General features: G+C 41.5%; 2 protein-coding genes across 4 annotated transcripts in view; one reads left to right on the top strand and one right to left on the bottom strand.

Annotated features, from left to right (window-relative positions):
- The window catches only part of NEK11 (NIMA related kinase 11), a 69,254-nt gene extending 44,356 nt beyond the window's left edge, over nt 1-24,898 (bottom strand). The window contains exons 1-4 of one of the 2 annotated variants that reach the window (XM_061374975.1): nt 24,790-24,898; nt 21,793-22,049; nt 8,124-8,289; nt 2,579-2,697 (exon numbers count right to left, since the gene is read on the bottom strand). In XM_061374975.1, the coding sequence (XP_061230959.1) occupies nt 2,579-2,697; nt 8,124-8,289; nt 21,793-21,962 (455 nt within the window). In that variant the 5' untranslated portion in view covers nt 21,963-22,049; nt 24,790-24,898. The remainder of the gene's footprint in view (nt 1-2,578; nt 2,698-8,123; nt 8,290-21,792; nt 22,050-24,789) is intronic. The other variant, XM_061374976.1, reaches the window with a different exon arrangement.
- SACM1L (SAC1 like phosphatidylinositide phosphatase) overlaps nt 24,830-24,945 on the top strand; it is a 144,023-nt gene continuing 143,907 nt past the window's right edge. For both annotated transcript variants that reach the window (XM_061374971.1, XM_061374970.1), the window contains exon 1: nt 24,830-24,836. The gene's annotated coding sequence lies outside the window, so the exon portion shown is untranslated. The remainder of the gene's footprint in view (nt 24,837-24,945) is intronic.

Below are 24,945 nucleotides of genomic sequence, written 5' to 3'. Positions count from 1 at the left end.
CCAATCTAAACTTAATGACCAGAAGATATTCATGCCCCCTTTAGGAAGCAAGTAAAAGTCTGGAATGTTTAATCCGCATAATCTTTACCATCACAGGCAAAGAAAAACAATCTGAAGCAGCAAAAATGTCTGGTTTTAAAATAAGTTTCCAGCACAAGAGTTTTCAACAAGTGAAGCTCAGCTGAAGCTGTGCAGGAAGGACACAAAGTGAATGGTCTATGTCTAAACCCAGAACTAATAATTTTTGCTGCTCTGGCATTAAAACTTCCATCCACAGCAGCTGGGTTTTCTACAGAACAGCACAAGAAGTCCAACCTATGGGTAATGAACACTTCAAGCTTCTAATTCTAGGGAAAAGTTTTCTTTGCATTAGAACATAGTTCAAACATATATTACAGCTCTTCTCCATATCACTAATGAAATCAAGTCTGACTCCTCTAGACATGGAGGGCTGTTGTTATGTTTCAGTAACTCTAATTTCTTTTAAGCCTAATCTTTTCCATTTTCTTTACTGTAAGGGTGCTGAGGCACTGGAATGGGCTGCCCAAGGAAGTTGTGAATGCTCCATCCCTGGCAGTGTTCAAGGCCAGGTTGGACAGAGCCTTGGGTGACATGGTTTAGTGTGAGGTGTCCCTGCCCATGGCAGGGGGGTTGGAACTGGATGATCTCAAGGTCCTTTCAAACCCTAACTGTTCTATGATTCTATGATTTAAGCTACTATTTGGCTCTAAACTAATAAGATAAGGATTAAATTTTCTAATAAGCATACAGTCAAATAACACATAGTACAATAAATACAATACAGGAGAAGTAAATAAAACTCTGAAGTCATCTGTATGTAAATGGTAAGGTGCTAATAAATAGCTATGGTTCATGGAACGAAGATTAAATGCTGTTTGGAAGATCAAGATGCTCTTAATGGAGAATTTAATGACTTTACAGGAAATGCAGTGAGTGAATACATGTATTTACCAGAGAAAGTTCATTTGTAAGATTTTAAGGTTTGAAAGCAAGTAGAAGATGAGAACAAATAAAGAGTACACAAAAGGGAGAACAAAAGACAAAAGAGGCATGAGGAAATACAGTGAAAGACAAAAAGAATAACTTGTACAATAGAACAGAACAGTCACAGTGAAAGACAAAAAGAATAACTTATACAATAGAATAGAACACTCCAATTGGAAGGGACTTACAGTGATTATCTAATCCAAATGCAAGGTTGTTATTATCAACAACCAAGCTGGTGTTTTCAACACAATCTTGTTTTCTCAATACTCGCACAGGATAGGCGACTATGGATTCTGGTTTACATTCAGCTTGAAAACAATCTGAACGCTCATCTCCAGACTGTGGGTGTCACCTGCCCTTCAAACATAAACAGCTTCTTTCCCCCGGCTGTATTAATAATTTAAGTGATTATTTTAGGCAGATTAGCTCATCTCGCCAATACATGCCAGTGATTACCAACAACCATCCTTAGCCTCTGCTAAGGCAGTCATTGCAGCAGTGACATTCTTATTTCTAAAAGTTTAATAGGGATAATAGTCCAAATAGTTCAGCTTTGGGGCTACAGTGCTCTTCAGAAAGGATTCTCTGTCTTGTTTATTAACATGACATTTCAGAGCTGCTGATAGGGGAAAGCAACAGGGAAGAGACAGGGGAAAGGAGATGCTGAAAGCTGGGTTAACTTTGGAAAAGCTGGTAGGAAAGGAGTCTGGTATACCCCTTTACCCAGCCCTTCCTCCAGATCTCAGTGTGGGTGGCCGCCCGTTCCTGGCTCAGCACAGCACACAGTCTCCCTCATACCATGCTAAATAGTCCCACCTACCTCAAAGGAGACAGCACTTTACACAGGAAGGGGACAAAAGAGGGTTCATGCATATCCTGACTATGAAGGAAATGTTTAAGTCACCGAAGTCAGCCTCCCTAATCAGATTGCAGGCAAGAACTACGCTCACAGAGATGACCAGGTAGGTATTCACCTGTATCTGCCCCTGCTCAAACCAAGTGTGATTCCACACACCACTGTCCGGATGACCTGCAGTAATTATTCAGGTTAATCTTTGATATGCTGTTAAAGGGATGTCAAGGGATGTCTGTTTTCAAAGAACATATATATGTAACTTCACTGATTTTACTGGGAGTACCTCAAGCATATAAATTGGATCCTCCACATTAAATACCTGCAAGATATCCTTGTTGTCTCCCCCTTGAAAAACGACTTTATTTTAACCTTTTAATCCATTTTCTTCTAACAATAGTTAATGATTTCTGTTGTGCTGAATTTTTCACATGGCTCTTAGAAAAAAAGTGTCTAACACTGAAAGACACCTACCACTGCACTGATAAAAGACATAATACATAGTGCTCTTGCAGGATAGACAATTAATTATACTTTAGGTGTATGACTACACTTTATATATGTGTATATATATACCACATATGTAGTTTGGTGAACAGGACTTTATACCAATACAAGACAATCCATACAGTTTCGTTTCTGTTTGAGTATCTGCAACTAGTTGGTAAGTCTACTCCCTCCCCTCCCAAGCTAAAATCTCACATTAAATGACTGTACCTTTCATGCATATAGTTGACTCCGAGTAACAGCTGTATAAACCAGTCTAATATTTGTCTTTGAGTGAATATCTTCCCAGATTCTTTGTACTCTTGAATTTTGAAGTCTAGATCTCCACCCTGAAAAATACCACAATGTATTTGTACATTTAAAGTAAGGTTTTCAAGTGTCACCTTCTTCAGCAAAGTACAGGACTCCGCTTTCTTAGACCCTCAGGGTCCCTACCATGTAGTCTATAAAATTCATGCTTGCAAATGGATTCCAAACTCTCCCAGCACCAAAAGTGTTCACAACTGAGAATTAAAATGAGATCAAACAATCTGGCTGCAGAGGAAAAGCAGGTCAGTTTTATCTTAGTGTTACACAACAACAAAGTATTTCAACTGTTCTCACTTCATGTCACCCAACTTCACACACGTGCATCTGAGCTGGTCACCTCAAACTCTATAGTTAATACAAAGGCACAGACACTGCACAGTCAAGAGACCCTCTTGTTTAGTATGCTGAAATACCCAAATCACCATAAAAGAAACCGTGCTGTTCTCTTAACAATAAAACACAGTGCCCTTAATGACAACACTCTGCCCCTCTTTCAAACTCACTTTTATTGGAAACCATAGAAAATTCAAGCTTCAAGATTCTCTAGCATGTGTTATTGTCAATACCTTATGAAAACGACACTTGGCCTTGCAGCAACGCTAGAAATGGAGCAATATGACACACAGGAGGCAGTGAAAACAAACCAGAAAATACATACAGGAAAAGACTACTTGCAAATTCCAAGTCAGACATTTGTTAAAAATCAATTGAAAACCAGCATGATGAAAGAGGGGGCTGAGGAGAATGATATCAAAACTGTTCATATTGCTAAAAAAGACAGATGATTGCCAACCCAGTTTACAAAATAGATGGATTTTGTCTGCAAGAATGCTCATTAGTGGCAAGCACTGTGTTGAAGTAGCTAACCTCAGGGAAAAGAGACTGAGTCTCATTGTACTCTAGTGAATAACTACCTTACATCAGGACAGCTTATTCTCCATAAATCATTACTTCTATGTTACATGTTCTGCATAAAATGAGAAGTTTCATGTGCCATATACAAGAAAACAGTTTAGCCTATACAGCATTACCTGTACCACCACTTCCCCTCATCAACCCTCCCCATCTCTGCACTGTCGATTCTCAGCATTTTCTGATCTCTTCAGCTTTTGTTCATTTTCTGTTCCTAACAGAAACGGATGCTGGACGCTGGAGAGGGACTCTTCATCAGGAACTGTAGTAATAGGATAAGGGGTGATGGGCTCAAACTGAAACAGGGGAACTTCAGATTAGATATAAGGAAGAAGCTCTTCCCTGTGAGGGTGCTGAGGCACTGGAATGGGTTGCCCCAAGAAGCTGTGGCTGCCCCATCCCTGGCAGTGTTCAAGGCCAGGTTGGACAGAGCCTTTGGTAACATGGTCTAGTGTGAGGTGTCCCTGCCCACAGCATGGGGCTGGAACTGGATGATCCTAAGGTCCTTTCCAACCCAAACCAGTCTCTGATCCTAACACCACAGTGGTTCAAACTGCTGCTACAGAACAAGCTGGTTCTGTCTTTGGAGATCCACACGTTTCTGCCCCGTACTTCAAATGAGTTTGCAGTAATCTCTGTGCTCTGTAAGTTACAACATTCAAGTGCGGAGTGTCAAAACAAAAAGACAACGGTTTGTTACCTATGCAAAATGTTTTTATTGACAATGTCATGCAATTGTTTTTAACTGCAATGCCTGAATCATCCTGCTCACTAGGGAAGGGAATACGGCTTCAGCTCCCCATATGCCACCCTTCCACAGCCCACAGGGAACCTCTTCTGGGAACTTGGAGCTCTCCGCAGCTGCTTCCCCTTTGCAACTCCAAATGTTCAGCAGCTTCCCCCTGGTTGCTTGCAGCAAAGCAGAGGAAGGAAAGACAAATCGACTCTGGATACTGATGCATGGCAGCCAGATGGGCCGTGCCTCAGCCTACTTACGCACCTCGGACATAATGATTCACCTATTCCAGTCGGCTGCCACAGACAATCCAGAGCCAACTGCAGCAATAGCCTAGAGGGGCTATAGCTATAGGGGCTGCTCAAACGTGTCAGCTTGCTGCTGGCCCCAAGGGACTATCCAGGTGAGGACAAAGTGCAGCAGCCTACAATTACTGTTTCTCCCTGTACCATTGTGTCCCCTCTCTCGATCACACACTGCCATGAAAGACACAAAGAAGTATAGGACCTACAGATTTAGGCTAGTGAATACTCTCTTAGGTTGGGGATATTTCCTTTTTTTAAGCCTAAGGAGAACAAAAGCAGTCAAATAAAGTACTGCACATGCCCTCAAGTTACTGTATGGCTTTTAGCTTCAAGCAGAAAAGACTGATCTCAATGTCCTACAATTAATTTCACCTTGATTTTTTGTCTAAAAAAGGAAAAGAAAAACATCATAAAAGATGAAACACTGCTGCCACAGAACTTTGAAGATGTTTGTTAACCCAATTTTGCATTTGGGACAGTCAGTATAATGAAGTTCATAAGAAATGTCTTTTAACAAATTAAGTACATAGGGAGTTTCCAAGCTGCAGTTTCCATTTAAATATCATGAATATCAAACACACCAGTAATCTATTTAAAACAGCTTAGCATCTAGAGCTGCTAACGTGAACAGGCACTGATTGCTTTAGTTACTCCTTTTGCTGAGATTTCTTTAGTGCATGTATACTCACATCACAGCTGAAAGCACAGTAAAGAGACAGAAATAATTGTGGGGGGGAAAGTACAACTAATTCTGGCTTCTCATGTAATCAAATTATGCAACTTTTTAAGTAACTACTTTGTAAAAACTGTATGTTATTGAAGCAGAATTTACATTACAAGGCTCATGTAGGCACATTTTTGTTTGAAATTTGCCTTATCTGCCAGTATTTATATTGCCTGCAAGCTTTTTATTCAGGAAAAGAAGCTCAACAAGATCAAAACAGAATACATATTTCTTTTCTGTAATTCCAAATGAATTCAGTTATGATAAAAGACACTGGGCTGAGCAACAGGGACCAATGTTCTCTTTTGTTCACAGGACAGGTATAGCATGGGGCAGCTGCACAGGAGGCTATTCATGCAAGAATTAACAAAGCACTGTGGCTAATGAATAAGTCACAGTACTTTGGAGCAAACAGAAGGCTCAGGGGATAGTTCTGTTTCCATGCCAACTTCATGTTTATTCTATGTTTTGAGTCTGCCCAAGAGTACCAATTACTGCAAATCTGGTAATTATTCTATGCACGAGGAACTGAATGAGCTAGACTTCCAAACAAGGATCAGGGAGCAATACATTTTTCTCATTTTCAATTTATGTGTGATTTAATCACGCACCTTTTAGGTAAAAAGGTCCAAATCTTACCACGTACAAGGGTAGGTTATAAATAAGGCAATATCATAGAATCATAGAATAATTAGGGTTGGAAAGGACCTTAAGATCATCAAGTTCCAACCCCCCTGCCATGGGAGGGGCACCTCACACTAAACCATGTCACCCAAGGCTCTGTCCAACCTGGCCTTGAACACTGCCAGGGATGGAGCGTTCACAACTTCCTTGGGCAACCCATTCCAGTGCCTCACCACCCTTACAGTATAGAACTTCTTCCTTATATCCAATCTAAACTTCCCCTGTTTAAGTGTGAACCTGTTACCCCTTGTCCTATCACTACAGTCCCTAATGAAGAGTCCCTCCCCAGCATGCTTATCCCCATCAGATATGAAAGCATGTCTTCTTAAAATACTCTAACTAAAATAGAAAAGCACTATATCAAACTTGCTTTGTGCTTTCCTTGTCTGAACATTTGATTAAATACACTGTAATTGCTTAAATGCAATGACACTACCTATCATGTCCTTCTGGGAAAGGTCAGAATCCCATCTGCGTAGACCAACTTTCACTCTCACGGGACTTACTAGACGCAAAACTTGAGTAGACTCAAAAAGATTCAGCAGCACAATGAACACATCCATTTCCTCCTCCTCCCTTTGCCTTGCTCTAATACATTCTCACATGTTTGAGTTTATGACTCCCAGTTCCAAAGGCTATTCTGCACCGAAACGTTTTCATGCAGGGCAGGCGGCTTGATAAAAGAAATACTGAGGTGCTACAGCAGCTTATGATTACCTTGGTGACTGCTATTGTGCTCTTTTTTATTCATCTCTAACTTTACTCCAGATGGGAAAGAACTAAAAACAAAGACAGAAAGAGACTGAAAACCAGTGGACAAAAGCAGCTGGTCCAGCTGTATAATGCTCTTGAAAGAGGCTCCTCTATTTCTATAGGTTTAACTGATCTCATGTTGGCCCACTTTCTACCACTGGTAGAGAGAAAATTAAACCTAGTGTATGGCTATATCTGGGCAGGTTGAATAATCCTTCAGTTTTGAGCTCTGGATTTCCACAGAGAGTTGGCAACACTCTCAAGCCCCAGCTGTCAGACATGCAGGGAATGATGCAAAGAGCTTCTTTCTGCATGGCTGTCAAAATAATACGTGAACAAATATTCACACTGAATAACAGCAATAAACAAGCATTTAACTGTCATCAAAGACAGCTTCTAAGGAATCAATGACTGCCAAGAACTGGACTTCTTTAATTACTCACACCAAAGCCAAATGCTTGGAGAAATGTGGTTAGTTGATACAAGTCTGATTTGTGGACAGGTAACCCAGCAGCCCAAGGTCATTAGCTTCCAAAGCATTTGAAATGTGTATCAGAGCACAACCGATGAGTCTGCTTCACAGGTTTGTATAAAGATCGCTGTAGGTACATCTATATTTAATACAATGTAGGCTCTTGTTTTCCATAAACCCTTAAAAAGCTAGCTTAAATATGTTTATATTCTTATTTTAGAGCCTTAAGACAGATTTAAGCAATGTGCTTTTAAATCAAATGCTGGAGTCAAAAAGAAAGGTAACTTTACTATAGTACAACCTACTTTAATATTTCTTGTATCTACTACACCCTGGTCTTTGACATGCTCTATTCTTCACTTCATAAAGACAATGCTGCTACCAAACTCACCATCCACATGATCAGGCTTAAGCTTCTTGTAATTCCCTCCAAATCACAAGTGAGCTTTCCCTTCCTCATTTACATCAGATTTCATACCACATCCCCACACTCCTCTCGTCCTGTCTTACCTATCAATAGTAGGTACATACATGGCACAACCTTTCTGAGCTCACCCACAGATCTGGTAATGTGTCTGCATTTAAATCTTTCTTATCACGCTGATTGCAGTGAACAAAATGAACTTGTGTTCAAAAATTCCTCTTCTGGGGTTTGTTTGCCCATGAGCAGTGTGTCTCACATGAGCAGATAACATTGCTTACTCGAGATACAACCAACAAGGAACAGGCAATGCCACAAGTAACAAATGGAAAGTAAAATCCAATTAAAACATTAAAAAGACTGGGCTAGGCCTCTTTCAAGACTCTGTTTTAAAGCACACATCCTGTCAACCTGCTCCAAAGTAAGCTACAAGTCTCACCTCACAGTATTCAGTGATAATGCAGAAACCATCTCGCTCCACAAAGCTTGCATAAAATCTGACAATGGATGGATGGTCTAATTTGGAGAGTAGCTGTGCTTCCAGGTTTGCTTCAACTGTTTCATTAGGCTTTAAGTCTCCAACAGAGATTGCCTTTAGAACCTTTCTAGAGGAAAAAAGAAATCTTTATATTAATCAAGCCTGAAAAAGATCAAATATAAAATCATGTAATGCTCAGAAAAAATCGTAATTTCTTAAAATGCAAAATAACACAAACCAAATATTTGGCAACATGAAATGATGAGGAAAATATGGGCAAACAGAAGAATGCCTTCAAATGCAAATAAATATGTTAGTCACCACAGTGATCAAACAACGTTTTAAATATACTATTTCCAAGTATTTTTCCCACTAGTTCCCTACTGCACTGTTTCCTTCATGACATGTTTTCAGTGCTACGGATTAATGCATAATAACAAACATAAATAAAAAGTCAAATCTAAGTGATTTCAAACCCACTCGGAGCATATGCTCCATATTCACGTGTGAAATAAGAAGCAGCGAGGAACTGGTTTTGCTGCTTTTGCCAAAGTCTCTCCATGGAAGCACGAGGAAAATCACACAGAGGGTAGCATTTCTGTGACCGTTTTTCTGGTGATAAACTCAGGATGCCTCTTCCTTTTTTCCCTGAAAATCAGCCTGCCGTTCGCCTGAATCCCTGTGCAAAAGGAGCACATCTGGATTTGAGGCTGAAACTTCATTCTACTGTTTCAATGGACTCTAAGCTTTCAGCGTTCAGCATTGTGATTGTGAATGCACCAGAGGAGAATTTGTAGTTCAGACTTAGCTCTATACATGAACCTGGAGCTGGGGAGTCTACTGTCAACTTGGCCTGGAGAAAAGGGCACTTGAGGAAGCATGTTTTGTTGTGATCCTCCTGATGAAATGTTTAAAAGAGGCATACAGCACCCAAAGGGATACCATTTCCACCTCCTTTACCAGCACTGAAGTACAGATCTATGTGGTCTATGTCTGAAGCTGCTGTTTAAGACTACTGGAGAATATCATAGCATTTTACTGAAACAAAGTGATGAATTTCCAGTAACTTTTGAATACATGGAAGGTAAGTTCCACACTGAAGCGATGTCTTCACAGTCCTTTCAGTAATTACCCCATTCAACACTGCACGCTTGTAAAGTCACAGTAGCTACACAACAGCAATAAAACTACAGTCATTTGCTTGATCAAAGGGATCAAAAAGCTGTATTTCTTCATAAAAAGATTTTTTCCTCAATCTCACCCATCAGTTTCTGACTAACAACACCAGAATTTCGATGTAAACTTCCCTAACTCCTATCTGGCAGCGTGATGAACAAAATACACTTGGATTTGCCTGCATCTCTCCAGACAAGCTTCATGCTACACAGACAGGTTAATACGTACTGCAATCTTTTCATCATTGATGTGGGGACATTACCCCTTCCTTCATCTAGATCACATCACAGAACTGACAAGCGAGTCCCTTTTAAACACCACTTAAGACAAGTTTCTTGTGTACACAAGACAACTATAAAAGCCTGCTGTGTGGATGCGTAGGGATAGCTTGTCATCTTAGTCACTCGGTGATTCTGAAGCTGTCATCAGCTGTCACACAACAAGGCAGGCATTTTTCTTATTTAAATTCATTCCCAGAAGAAGAAATCAGGAGAATGCACTTTTTGTGAACACGTTTTGGGTTGCTGCTACACAACGTTAATTCATACCCAGAGCTGCAAGTCGTGTGCATCTACACAATTAAGATTAAGCATATCCACACGCCACTGATGTACGTGCATACTGTTTCTGTATGTAGATAAGGTCTGATTTTACTGCATTTAATATAAGGTATACAACTAGGCTCCAGATTAAATGCAAAGCTTTTAATGTCTACTTTAGTAAATACACTTCAAAATTGAAAATGCATACTTAAAAAGCCTCTGTATTAAGTAGAATCATAGAAGTCATCGTAAGTCATTAATCATAAGTATTGACCAAAAAGTTGTCAGGCTCAGAAGCCTTGCAGAAAGAATGGACAACTCTCCTCATCTAAAGTGGTTCTTTTCTGACAGATTTAGAAGAAAACCATGAAGCTAAAAGTCTTCAGTCAGAGATTCGTCTGTATAAATGAATTATACTTTTCAATGCACAAAACACTTAAAGAGTGTTTAAATTCACCCTACCCCATGTCAGTATTTACACAAGTAACTTCCACCCAAACAAGCAGCTAAAATAGGCACTTTCTGTGATTTACAGGACTCCTAAGATAACCCCAAATTTGGCATCTCTGCTGCTGTCAAATAGATCCACAAAGTGATATAAAAAGGTTAGCAACCACAAGAAATAACAAACTTCTCCTAGCTAAACAATCCTGACTGCATTTCCCCTCTACCAAGAGAATCCAGCTCTATGCTTTGAAGGAGACAGTGTTTCTGTTTCTATGATCCAGCCACCTGCATTTTAAGGCTGGTTTATAGTAAGGAGTAGGTTATCATTGCTTATAATTCAGCCATAGTACTTGTGTATCATCTGCTGAAAATCTGCATGCACTTAACAGTTTAGAAGCATAGGTAGCACAAGGTATTTTAAACAAACCTTTGGAAGCTGTGACATGAACATTTATTATGGATATCGGGAATAATAGCCTGCCCTGTTAAGATTTTGTCAAGACTCCGTCTGGAGTATAACAGGTCCGTCTGAAAGTCAAGATTCCTCATAGACCCTATGCCTGTATTTCCTGCAGGATTTAAAATGTCCAAAACCATTTGCATGAACTAAGAAATCATAGATATAAGTGGCACATACTGAAAAACAGGTAAAAGAACCAAAACGTAGGTGCCTTCCAAATGCAACAAACTACCCCTTTTGAGATAATGTTAAAAGAGATGCACTAATTCAAATTTATTTATTCTCACAAATAAATGTCCCCAAAGACAAGATAAAACAGCAGTGAACACACAACCAGAAACCTTGGTTATAGAAGTGCTAGTAGATTTCTTAAATACAGAACAATACCCTCCAGATTTTAACTGTGTAGGGGGAAAAAAAACCCCAAACCAACCAACCTAGCCTTGCAATTTTATAGCACAGACCCTTTGAACTTGATCTCAAACTGATCACAGCTGAGTCTTGCAGTGAATGCATTCACATCTTAAGAGCAAGAAGTTCCAGCTTCACTATTTACACCCAGTCCTAGAGGAAGCTAAGTATGGTGCAGGGAATAGCATCACAGTGGGAAAACTACATGAGAGAGAAGTTCCCTCCCAAAATACAGAGAGCAGCTGCCCTGTCTCTGCAGTGCCTCGGCAGGATCCCAGACTTCCCCCAGGAACACCTTCTGGCTTTCATCAGCAGATCCTTGCTGGCTTGCACTGTCACGCTTTGAAGCGCAGCCAGACCAGTGCAATAGCATGGAGCAAATGCGGATAAATAGAGCAAGATTTAAACCAAGAGATAAACAAGCACGAAGGTGGAATCCTCCAGGACACAGACACACAGTGGGAATCCCTTTTCGAGCTTCACTAGTGACTGACAATGTTCCACAGCAGTGTTTATCTCAGTCTGTTTGCACTGATCTAAAATTAAACGTTTTACAAACCATCTGCTATTTGTTTATGCTGATGACACACTTTATTATTACATAATTTGATTTACTGGATCAGATGCAACTCTTAAAAGAAGGAAGCCTTTCCCAAAATACACTCTGCTTTTGGACCAAAGCGTGACATGAGTTATCAACCAGGTACGTTTGCTTGCGGATAATGAAGTGAAAGAAACCTATCTCTTTACATGTCAAGATAAACAGGTCTTTGAGAATAGCAAAGAGAAGGTGCATTCTAGGAATACAGGATCAAAATTTGGCCTTTTGTCATCAAATAGACACTTCATTTTACACAGGCAGTTGTTTAGCTTTAATTGCAGCCTGAGATTAGCAAGACCTGATAACAGGTAAGCAGGCTGCAAAGTGGGGAACTTGTAGTTCCATTTAGGTCCTATTTCCAAGTTGTCAGTATAGAGACTTGTGGCATAACCCACAGATGTGTAATGTATTTCTGTCCACTCTGACCTTTGTAAAACTACACCTTCATCCTCGTAACTCCCCAGTACAAGGACTAGATGCGAGTCTGTAAAAATGTATCACCTCTTACCAGCTCTGTAATTAGGACTGCAATTGGTCATAAACAATAAAGTTAAAGGATTGCCTAACTAATGAAGTCTTACATTCTGTTGATCAAATGGCAAAGAGAGAAGGTCTCGCACTAAAAATGGGGACCAAAATGAAGAAGAGGCAACAACCCCCATAGAATCCCGGGAAGCTTTGGGCTGGAAGGGACCCCAAAGCTCACCCACTTCCAACCCCTGCCACGGGTAGGGTCACCTTCCACTAGAGCAGGTTGCTCCAAGCCCCTGTGTCCAACCTGGCCTTGAACACTGCCAGGGATGGGGCAGCCACAGCTTCTCTGGGCACCCTGTGCCAGCGCCTCAGCACCCTCACAGGGAAGAGCTTCTGCCTAAGAGCTCATCTCAGTCTCCTTTCTGGCAGGTTAAAGCCATTCCCCTTGGCCTGTCCCTACAGGCCCTTGTCCAAAGCCCCTCTCCAGGGTTCTTGTAGGTCCCCTTAAGGTATCGAAAGGCCACAGTAAGTTGTTTCAACACCTTAAGGTATGTATACATTAAGGGCTTTTATACACAAATTTGGTCTCTAGAACAGCTCCCACAGTATTAAAGCTGTTTGGGAAGTTCAGTAACAAGGACACCACATATCAAGAATTTCATATGGCACCCTATTACCTGGAATCTGCTCCCTCACTTAGGCTGATATTTTAGTTCCACTGTAATTTTCATCTAATCCTTACCCATCATACACACAGCTATCCCATTACCAATAGTCTTACCAGATTTTTCTGCCTGGCATCAGTGACTGGTTTTCCTATAGTTTACACCTTACTAACAGAAATTCAGATAACCATTCTTTCCATTTTATCCATTATATTTGGAGCAACAGGAGCTGCACACTCAGACATGTTAAAGATACATGTCTATCGTAGGGAAAGAAGCAGGTGGTGAAATCATGAGATGCAAAAAGTCACCATACACAAATCAGTCCTACCTAGAATGAATACCTGGTTTTAGCTAAGGAAGGAAACACTCACAGTAAATTAAGAGCACATGATTTCTAAAGGAAAATCAAGAATATTCTCACATTTCCAGTGTAAAAGAAACGAGTGCCATTTCCTATTCTTACTTACATATATATGTTTAGTCATTAACCAAAACATTTCAAACCTAAGCATTACTACACAACTTCTCAAATCATATCTTGGCTTCCTTATATCATTCCCATTACTGGTGTATTACTTGAGCCGTAAACCCATTTCAATTCTAAGTGTTGCTACACAACTCCTTGAATCAAGTGCTGGGCTTTGTCACCCCCATGAAGGCTACTGATGTATTAGTAAAGCCATAACAGCCATCAAAACGATTGTTTTGTCCCATCCTCCAAACCAGCCTGTTCATGCAGTGCATCAGCATTCAGAAACATTGAAAACTAACCCCTGAGTCAAGCACTAAGAACTCAATCGCTATATGAGCATTGTAATATCTGTAAATGGATTAAATACCACTTCATGCTTTGAATAAGCACCTGAATTTAACTGTGCTTATCTTCAAGTGGTGATGAGATGGTGTAAATGTCTATGTGAAATGGATGATGCACTTTTCATTTCCACCAGCAAGTCACAATTAGAGCACCTACAAACATTGCATTGAGGTGCCTCATGTTCAAATGCTCTCACGCACACACACGGACACTGAACAGTTCAGCTCATGATGGAAACACTTTATGGTTATTTGAAAATTAACAGCTCCTAATTAGTACCCCAAAGAAACACAGAATATATTTGATGGAGCATGAAAGGGAACACTGATGAAATAAAGGAGCTTCAAGGGATACAGCTTGTGTCATTTCCTTCTGCACTGAGCAAAGTCTCACACACACAAAGGGGCACACTTCAAATCATTTTTGGTCAACCATATGTGCCAACATTGGGAGAAAAATCAGGAATTAGAAAGGCAAGCAGAGCACTTGTGTTATCCCCCACAGAACTGAACAAGCCATATTACTACCGTACAAAAGCATCCATCCACATTGCTTACATATTAAATGGTTTTTATTTTGAATCATTCTTTTGGGCACTTAGATTAAAAATTACAAAATAGAAGTGGACACTGATTAACAAGGGAGGAATTTCCCTCTAAAGCCATATTTTCAGGGTTTTTGTCCTAGACAGAAATGAAAACCCAGAAAAAGTAATTAGATTTATAGTCTATTGATATGATTCAGCTCTAAATCCAACAGTAATGGACTGTGATTGAACTGAAAAAGTGGTCTACTCAGGTAACTTATTAACAATTACTATGGGGTACAGACTAAATACCTGTGAATGGACCTTTTTTAGCAACACTTCATCTCTGCATGTTGCACTATCACCATCTACTGTTCATTCATGGTTTTTCTGCCTAGTCTCGTTTAAGGATGTAATTAAGGGCCACGCCACCAATATCCAGAATGGAATTTTGGAGATAAATGTGACAAGGACTAAATAACTTCTTCATTCTCTGTATCATTGAAGACTTAACTCCATCAAACATCAAATCATCTAATCCAGGTATGTCTCCATTGTGATTTCATTACACATACTTGATGCATTTCATTACTGCTCTCTGCTAATTGTAATGTTCCTTTTCAGAAACAGGAGAACTATTTCGTTTTCAAGCATCATAATATGATTAAACATCATGCGACTGACATGTTACGTTTCTTCAACTTCCAGCCTTCAGCTACAGCACCTGTCAAAAGGAATTTTCCTTGTAGAGGAATTAGGTTGAATTTTGACATCAGTTTCAATTAGAAATTTTGAGGAAAGACCCTCATATCACCCGATCGACATGCATCAGTTTACAGAAAGCAGACAGTTTGGAAAACCAGGGCTTGCAAAGGGAAACCCAACACACTAATAACCACTATAAGAACGCATTCCATAGAAATTCAGCTAAACCATTTCCTAATGCAAAACTCAACGGTTTCTTTCCCAAATGCAAAGATATTTGTAAGCAGAATTACGTTCCTTTCAGTGTTGCACAGATACTTATGTCAACAGTCCAGTCCCTTCAGGGGAACTAGTTCCCACAAGTCATTTAAATACTAATTGCTGCAACTTTAATGGGAAAATTCACCCCTCCTATATGTCCTTTTCCAGCAGGCATCTCCTTCAGTGTTTATCTCTGACATGTACTGAATTAAAAGGACAGGGGGGAGAGAAAAAAGAGATAAAGGCACTGTTTCTAGATTTACAAAAGGATATTACTACATCATCTATAATCAAAAGCAAAGGGAGGAAATGAATTCTATCTATTGTTAGATTACAATCTTTTCATACATCCTAGGCCTCCTGAGTATGGTCCTGTGGTCTTAGAAATCCGTGAAACATGTGAAATGCAAAACTGAAGCAACTCCCCAGCAACACTGAGGAGTTATTTTAGAGCACATGATGTTATTTAGAACACGATGCATGGAAGAACTAGGAATCACACTCACTAATGTGTCACATCAGCACAACCAACAATGAATAAATAAAAAAGGAATGAAAAATGCACTGACTGTCCAGCAAATCCACCTAGAATTCCACCGCAGCAGTTTTCTCATTACAATGGACTGAATGCAACAAAGAGCTGGAGGCTTGCTCTGCAGAGAAGCTACAACATCCTTAATGCAGACTTAAGAGAAAACACTTTGCCAACAAGAGTAACAGAAGGCAGTTCAAGGGGTGCTTTCAAACACTGTAAAACCAGACTGTATCTTTGAGGCAGGTGGTCACAGTTCAACCTAAAGGAATAATTCTGCACCTCTCCATTTTCTTACTCAAGCTAGCTTACAAATGCTAAAACCTACACATCCATTGCAGCAAAGTGAATGAGACAGAAGTGATCTCGAGGCATTTGCTTAATTACAAACTCATTAAAATCTGTCTTGGCCTTACACCTCAAAGAACCAGTAATTCACCAACCATAGCTTAAAGACAATTCTCCGCTCAGTGTTGAAAGTGCTGCTCGTAAGCAATCTATATCCTCAACCACCGTCACCCTCACTGCCTGCACACAAGAGCCAAATGTGGTGGGTGCTGCAGCACAGCTCCCAGGAGCTCAGCTCTAGGGGGGATGAGATTGAGAGTAAACCCAAGCAATGCTTTGTTTAAGGCACGCTGCCTCCCACTTCAATAAATGAAAGACATACTAAGAATGCTTCATTAAAGTGGACGCTGAGGGGTCCCCGTGATGCTGTTGGCATGGTTCCCTCAATAAGTCAGTCAAAACACCCTCTGATCCAGTAGGAATGTTCAGCGAAGGGTCCCTATAATGGGATCCGTGGTAGCTGGAGCCTGACACGAAGGAGCAGAGGCACACTTCACTGAACCAAGCAAAAGATGGCTCACTGAGAAAAGCTCATTTAAAAATAAGCATCAATCAGGAAGGTCCTATAGGAAATGCACCTTTGTTCAGTTTCCAAGGAGATCATGAATATCTGTTCACAAATATAAAATAACCTGATGGATTCTAGCCTTAGTTTCTAGGATTTTCTTATTAAATGAGGGAGAAGGGAAAAGGAAAGCAACACAATTAGATGAACATGCACACAACAACTGCTTTAATCAATCCAGTACCAAGTAACCATTCTCCTGGAGTACCTTCAGCAAAGCAAACAGACAGCAAACACAGGGATTTGATGACGCAGCAACCCGCTGTTTGTTGCTTGGATTATTCACAAGTCACAGAACTCTTCCATCCTTAGATTCTATTTCATTTGTTATAAGAAATCATTAATAATTGAAAGCCACATGATAAATTATTTAGCGAAGCGCACAGTTTCCAAGGAATCATAGCGTGAGTCTGGATTAATGGCACAACGCAAGTCGGATGCCGAAGCTGAGCTGACACCCCACAGTCACCACACAGGGGAGCAGTCCAGGGAGCCAGGCACTTCCCAGCGTGTGCTTTCCACCACAGGGACATAAAGCACCTTGTGAATATTTATGAACTAGAAGTCCCTATTGCCTACTGCGTACTCCAGCCGCTATGAGTTAGTGAAACTTAAACCAGAGCTTCACTTGGCACAATTGATTAGGACATTCATTGTCTATAAGCGATAGAACTGTCCTTGAAGACTACTGCTAAACATAAATCGCTGCCATATAACACTTGGACTTTAACCACAATTACCTGTTCTAATTAGCTGATAATTTACTCTGGGAGACTAGGACAGAAGTGACTGTAGGGATATTACTGTTTGCTGTAAAAATGCTGGTACAATCCTGTTACTTCCTTTATACAAACCAAGTTATCTGATTATTTCAGGTAGCTTTAGGTCCATGATGTCCAGGAACAAAAGAAAGCTCCTCAAAAACTAAGATAGATTTTTGCAAATGCATATGCAAGTCAAGAATCTGGAAAAGAAAAACCACACAACCAACCAAGACACACAAGAAACCCCACGGAAAAAAAACCCAAACCACTAAACACCAGCAGACATCCTGCATTCTGAAGGTGTTTTGTTGATTTTCTCTCAATGTACCGGTAAACTAAAAGCTATAGACACTTTATTTACAAAAATTCATCTAAACTATGCCCTAGACACAGTATTGAAAAGCTTTCTTTGTCTTTGTCATTAGAGAATGCACTTGAGCAGATCATAGAATAATGGAATGGTTTGGGTTGGAAAGGACCTCAAGCTCATCCAGTTCCGACCCCTTGCCATGGGCAGGGACACCTTCCACCAGACCAGGTTGCTCCAAGCCCCTGTGTCCAACCTGGCCTGGAACACAGTCAGGCATGGAGCATTTACCACTTCTCTGGGCACCCTGTGCCAGCGCCTCAGCACCCTCACAGGGAAGAACCTCTGCCTTAGATCTAACCTGAACTTCCCCTGTTTCAGTTTGAACCCATCACCCCTTGTCCTATCGCTACAGTCCCTGATGAAGAGTCCCTCTCCAGCATCCCTGTAGCCCCCTTCAGACACTGGAAGCTGCTCTGAGGTCTCCACACAGCTTCTCTTCTCCAGGCTGAACAGCCCCAGTGTTCTCAGTCTGTCTCCATACAGGAGGTGCTCCAGCCCCTGATGATCCTCGTGGCCTCCTCTGGACTTGCTCCAACACCTCTGTGTCCTTCTTATGTTGAGGACACCAGAGCTGCACACAGTGCTGCAAGTGGGGTCTCACAAGAGTGAGATACTGGAGGTGGCAGTTTTATAAGCCAGTACTGAGCTGATGGTACTTTGCCATCAAAACAGGCGGTGTATTCACACATGGGTGTGACTTGAATTTCCTATCAAATAAGATCTAATAATCTCCAAGGCACTTACATACTATATGTTAGCACAGAACAGAAGGTAGGCAGTAAACATCAATCACCTCACCTGTGCACATGCTCAGGGACCGCCATGGCCTCACCTGCTTTTCTTGCAACCGCTAATGAAGGAATGCAGAGGGAAAAAACAAATACTGGAGGGATACAATAGGGAAGGGAGAACCTGTAGAAAAGAGGGGGCACTCCAGAAAAAGGAATGTTGTCATAACATGCAGTGAAAAAGTAGGGCTTAGGAGAACCGAGGATGCAAGTCTACAGGAAACTAGGCACCCATTTTGCCACGCACAGTACTCCTTGCTTCCAAACTACAGAACTGGCCCCCATGATATTAGGCTCTAGCAGAGTATTGAGCACCCACAGTATAACTAAACGTTCTGCTAACACTTAGCAACATGAAGATACCAAGGAACAGTTTCTCAAGTAGTGACCCAGTTATTCTGCACAGCCTTGCTACATGAATCCAGGCAAACTGTTTAATCTCCCTGTTTAATGCCCATTTGGTAAACTGGATAAATAACTGGGTAAAACCACTTCACAGCCCTGAAAAGTGCTTTCAGGTCCCAGAACATTAAAGGTGCTAACTGCATGCAAAGAGCCATTCAGAATGGACAGTGTTCAATAGTGGGTATTCATGGGTCTAGACAAGTGACTGAGTAGCATTGTTTAACGTTTGCTAGTAGCATTAAATTATACAAATGTAAAGAAGAAAAAAAATGACACTTAGGTGCAATGTTACAGAAGAAAAAGAGGAAAATGAACAAAACCACATCAGAAATAGGTTTTTACCCAGAATAAAGCTACCATTTTTTTCTTCTTAAAATAGCCAAACCCAGAGCCTCTAAAAATATGTGAAACTCCACTAGTGGGCACCTAGTGATGTTCATCCCCATCTGCCAGGCCTAAACTCAGTCCAAAAGACTAATGTGAAAATGATTAAAAACCACAGCAAATATTTGCAGGAGCATCCAACACTTATTTGGACTGAAGTGACGTATCAGCTAAATCACCTTGCAATGTGAGATAAAGATTCACCAGAGCACACTAGGATAGAAAGAGAGCGTCAACGTTAAGCAGTTCAATGTTGGGTTTAGTGACTGCACAGTACCTGGCTCAGAACAAGATCTGCAAGCATCTAACAGGGAAAGTACTACATAACACACAAACCAAGCCATCCTGTGTAAACAGGAATTAAGAAGCTTGCTTTCATACATCTCTTGTGTTTAACTCTTATATTAACTTAGATGATATAAATTCTGACCATAGTTTCTTCCAAAACAGGAGGAAATTGATGATCTTTTTCTTGTGTGGACTGTCTAGTACATGAGAAACTCCTTTCATAGTGAAGAGTCTTCCAGTTTCTGGCCATGAGAGCATCCGTTTTGTTCTCTACTCTGCTGTTTTCACATAAATTGCAGGAACTTCTATTCTTTGATTCACAGAATCCCAGAATGGTTTGGGGTGGAAGGGACCTTAAAGGTCCTCCAGTTCCAACACCCTGCCACAGGCAGGGACACCTTCCATTAGAGCAGGTTGCTCTGAACCCCCTTCAACATGGCCCAAATAATCATCTCTGTCTCCCCCAGCTGAAGCAACTCTGTGTATAACACTTTGCTCATGACAGCCAAGATCCTTGAAGGCTAACAAAGTACAAAACACACCCCAAAACTCTTTCTAAAATAAGGCAAAAGCTCTGCTGAGCATATGTGAAATGACATGATAACCACTGTCAGTCTGCCTTAACTCATTCAGTAGACATTGCACTCATGGAAAATCGAAAGAGATAGCCCCAAGCAGCTCCTGTACCAATATCTGAGATGTCACTCTTCCTGGGCATTTGTATTCTTATAACTTATTGCTATGCACTTTCACAGCACTTTATAGCAATTTTCAGGAAGCTCTCTGTGGCTGAGTTCAGACTATGTTTCTCTCAGGATGCTGTAGATCATTCTGAAACAATATAAACAGGCTTCTACTTCTGCGGAGGTCATTTAATAGCAAATATCTCAATTCCTTTTTATTTTTGCCAAAGTGGTTTCAGGTGAGTAAAAAACATAACCACCTATTCTTTCATTCAACATATATATGTACTTCCCAACTAAAAATGGAACAGAAGCAGTAACCAGTACACTTTCATAAGAGCTTATTTTCTGAGTTCAAAGTAGTGTTGAGAATGTGATTTCTAGCATATTTTACCACCGTAAGAAACAAGTGTTTTTAAATGGAAGAAAGTGTCTACTCTCTATCTAGTTATGGTACGTGAGCTTCCATGCTCACCTGGGCCAGTATTTTTGTCACCTCTTAGCAGTGATACGAAGTTGTGGGAATGCGCTCATCCGTCTGCATTTGAGATGAGGAGCAAGTAACTGCGATACGCAAGTACCACCTAGTGATGGGTGGGATGAAGTGCAGCATCGCACTAGCACCGTGGCTTGTTAAATTTTGTTGCGGTAACAAAAAGAGACCGATAAACCAAAAAAGAACATGCCATCGGATACTCACAGAGATAGTAACTACTTAAAGGCAAAGCCCACATTCCTTGGTTTTGAGGCCTGACAGCTTGTGCTATAGCAGCAGATACGTCAAGACCTACATTTCACTGTACTGTTAGTATTTTGAGTTCTAAGAATGAGAAATCACAAAGTATAAAGCTTTAAGCCTTTAACAGACGATTTTGTTACGAAGACAAGCAGCAAATCTGTGAAGCCTCTCGTATACCTTTGCCCTGCTTCTTGTCAGGGCAATGATAAAATTTACCACTGTTCTGAGTAAATACAAGGGTCTTTTCTACAGAGTACGTCCTGCATTAGCAACTTGTCCATGGTGTGACATTGGGGTATAGGTAAGCTCTATGTATTTTGACTGGTTTTGAAATGTGTTACAAAGCTTCAAAGGTGTATATTGCGACGGGGACGAGGGTCTGAGATTTTCCTACCTCCACTCTGCCTTGCACAGGTGAATTAAACAGGACTGAGAAAAGCACAGTAAGATAGACATGTCAGATAAACCATTTTAAGCAATGGGCTCAGCTGAAATGCTGAGTCTGCATAAAGCCTGCACCTATCTTATGTCCTCCCTACAGCTTAAAACTTAAGGCTGCAATGTAACGCCAAACCGAGAGATGAGACACAAAGAGATGAGACACAAAGAGAACATCCACAATGCAAGAAAGACGTTCCAACCATTTTTACTTGAAGCATATGAAGGGTTTACTTACAATTCTTCTCCTTGTTTTGCTCTTCTGTCAGAAACCAGATACACGCTTCCAAAGCTTCCATTGCCAAGTTTCCTCTGAATAGTGTATCTTCTAGCAATCACAGCGCCTGAGCGAGCAGAATTCAATCTGGCAACGCTGACATGCTTAGCAGTTTCTTGAAATTTCAGCATTTCTCTGCGTAACAGAAACCACACGAATTTCTCTAGAACACAGCTTTCCAACCCTTTTACTCTTCCATGGATGCTCACAGGAAACACCTGAAACAGTAAAAAAACCTGTCAATGTATCTATTTTTATTAAAGTCTTCATTTAATTCTACGGTAGTGCTTACGAATGGAGTCATTAGTTGCTAAGCTGTGGGCAGCAGACTTGATAGAGAAACTCTAGATAATGTAGATGTGACGTTGCCAGCCGTCCTCTCAACCAGCCTTAAATGAATTCGCTGAACTGATAACACAGGAGGAATTAAATGCAGGTGCTTATACATTAGCTTATTTAAAAGTTTCAAGTGCTGTTTGCAGAGAGAACTACACCTGTGTTTCACCTGACAGTGGGGAGGAGAATGGAAAGAATGTGACTCCCATGGGTTGAGATAAGAACAGTCCAGTAACTAAGGTATAACACAAACCACTGCTGCTGCCACCAATAATAATAATTATAAGGGAAATAACAAGGGGAGAGAATACAACTGCTCACCACCCGCTGACTGATACCCAGCCCGACCGAGGAGTGACCCAGTCCTTCCAGGTAACTGCCCCCAGTTTCTATACTGGGCATGATGTGCTGTGGTATGGAATACCCCTTTGGTCAGTTTGGGTCATGTCTCCTGTCTCTGCTTCCTCCCGGCTTCCCCTCCTCCCTGGCAGAGCATGAGGCTCAGAAACTCCTTGGTCAGAGCAAACATTACTGAGCAGCAACTAAAAGCATCGGTGTTATCAGCGCTGCTCCCAGGCTGAAAGTCAAAACCACAGCACTGCACCAGCTACTGAGAAGGAGAAAAATGACTGATACTGCTGAACCCAGGACACAGTGACAAAAAGTTTCAAATGCAAACGTGGGCTAGAAAATTACTTCTTGTGTAACACCAAATCTGTCTGAAGGAGCATATATGGCTGGTGTTGAGGTGTGGGGAAGGCAGGAAGATGAGCTCCATAAAATAGTACACTGCCAGCTCTGGAAAGCTTGTGTATTTCCCATTTACTATTCTCATCTGCCAGGAAGTTGCTGGTTTATGGATGGCTCCGTAAATTCCAAACAGAATAGCTTTGAAACACATAACCTTTAGAAATGACTCTGCTTACCAACACTGCTGAGCACTCTGTCCCTTTTTTCTAGAGAAGAGTCACTTAACACCGCTCATCTTCACATTTTCATACTTACTTACAAATACATCACAATCCTTTACACCACAATATCACACTTGAGATCACAAGAACCCCATTAAGCCTAATGGTTGTGCTTTACCTCTCACCTGCTACTCTCAATGCTTCAATTTCCCTCTGTACATAACAATTAATAATAACCATCATAGAACTTTGTGAAATGCTTTGCTATCTATTGAATAGTGTTACATGGCAAGGGCCAGTGGTGTTGCAGGCACAGAAGAGATGGATTGCTGAGACACTGCATTTGAAAGAAATACCCTGTAAGAATCAACAAGCATTAGAGCCCGCCTCAAGCATAACACCAGCTGATTCTCTTAGAATATATGAACTGGCAGCCTCCCCTACCTCACTCCAACTTTTAGCCCCAACCTTCCATGTATCTTCTTACCAGTGTCCATCTTATCCCACTGAGTAGGTATTTCCCAAGCAGCAGTACATCATAACAAGTAGAGATAACTCAAAGGAATCAACCCTCCAGCCCTCTTGTCTTTTAAAATCACAGTATATCCTATCCAGTAACACACTGGTAAACAGTTGATGTTCCTCGTTTTCCCTCCAAGCCCCATTCCAGAGCCTGGCAGCTGCTGACACCAAACTACTGCAATCACATAGCTTCTTTTTCCTTCTTCCTTGGCTGAAGTCTCCTTTTTTCACTTGTTTGGTTGCTCTCAGCTAAGGCAAAGCTGTTGTTCAGGGTTTCATAGCTCCACCTACACACGCTAAGCACACAGCCCCTCCGCTTCTTCCCCCAACCTTCCTTTGCTTATGTAAGTAAGATCCTGGGTTTAATTTCCTCTAGGTTTCTTTAGCAACGGCTAACACGCTTTGGCAACTTCTGCTTCCAAGATAAAACCCTTCCTTGCCAGGCAAGGACATTTGCCAGTTCAATCCCGTTTTCTTTTACCTCCTGAAGAACCTCTGTGCTACATCAGCATCTGCTGCCCCTGGCAGTACAAATTCCAGAGGTTTCCTGTTTATTAATATCTAATATTAAATACTTAATATTTATCAGAGGGTTTATATGTAAAATGCCCTCAGTATTTACTACCTTGGTTTTGTCCCTGCCAATGGCTTCATTGCTTCTTTAAACGTTCTGGAAATGAAAAGATGAGGCATTCCTGGTTTTAAACTTTGTTCACAAAGCCCCAACCATTACCTCCTGAACACTGGGTCCATTGCAACACCTTTAGAAACTCAGCCAAGCCTAAAGCAACATCATTTTGGTTGGCTCCTCGTTTTACTGCTCCTAGAGGAAGGATAACTATGAAGATTTTATTGGTCGTGTGGGTAGCAAAGGAGCTTGCAGGTGATGGTAAAACAAGGTCAAATGTGACGGAAGGGGCTAATCAATACCTCCCTGACGCACGTTCAGGAAGCGAGACCCCCGAGGGCAAGCCCGGAGACGTTATTACCTCGTCCATAGACCGGGTAAGGCTCACGCTCCTTGGGGCGCACACACACGCTCACATACAGAGGTACGAGGCGTCCCCGCTCCCCCGCACAGAGGGCCGAGGGCGGCATGCCCCGATCCTGCCTCCCTCGCCACCCCTCCGGGGAAGGGGGCGCTCCCCCGCCCCGTCTGCACTCGCCCGCAGGTACGCGCTCTCCACACCGGTTCCTGCCCCTCAGCGCCAGGGCCGCCTGCCGCCGGGGGCTGCTGTTCCGCGGGGTCCTCCGGCTCCCGTGGGCGCTGCCAGCCCGGGGCACAGGAGGGAGCGGCCGCAGCCGCTGATCCCGGGCGGCCCCGTCGCTAGGAGAAGCGGCTCTC

The sequence above is a fragment of the Neopsephotus bourkii genome, unplaced genomic scaffold, assembly GCF_033783945.1.
Source record: "Neopsephotus bourkii isolate Nb327-2 ecotype Australia unplaced genomic scaffold, CSIRO-AGI_Nbou_v1 NB_1655, whole genome shotgun sequence".
NCBI lineage: Eukaryota > Metazoa > Chordata > Aves > Psittaciformes > Psittacidae > Neopsephotus > Neopsephotus bourkii.
This window is presented reverse-complemented; position numbering and strand designations above follow the sequence as displayed.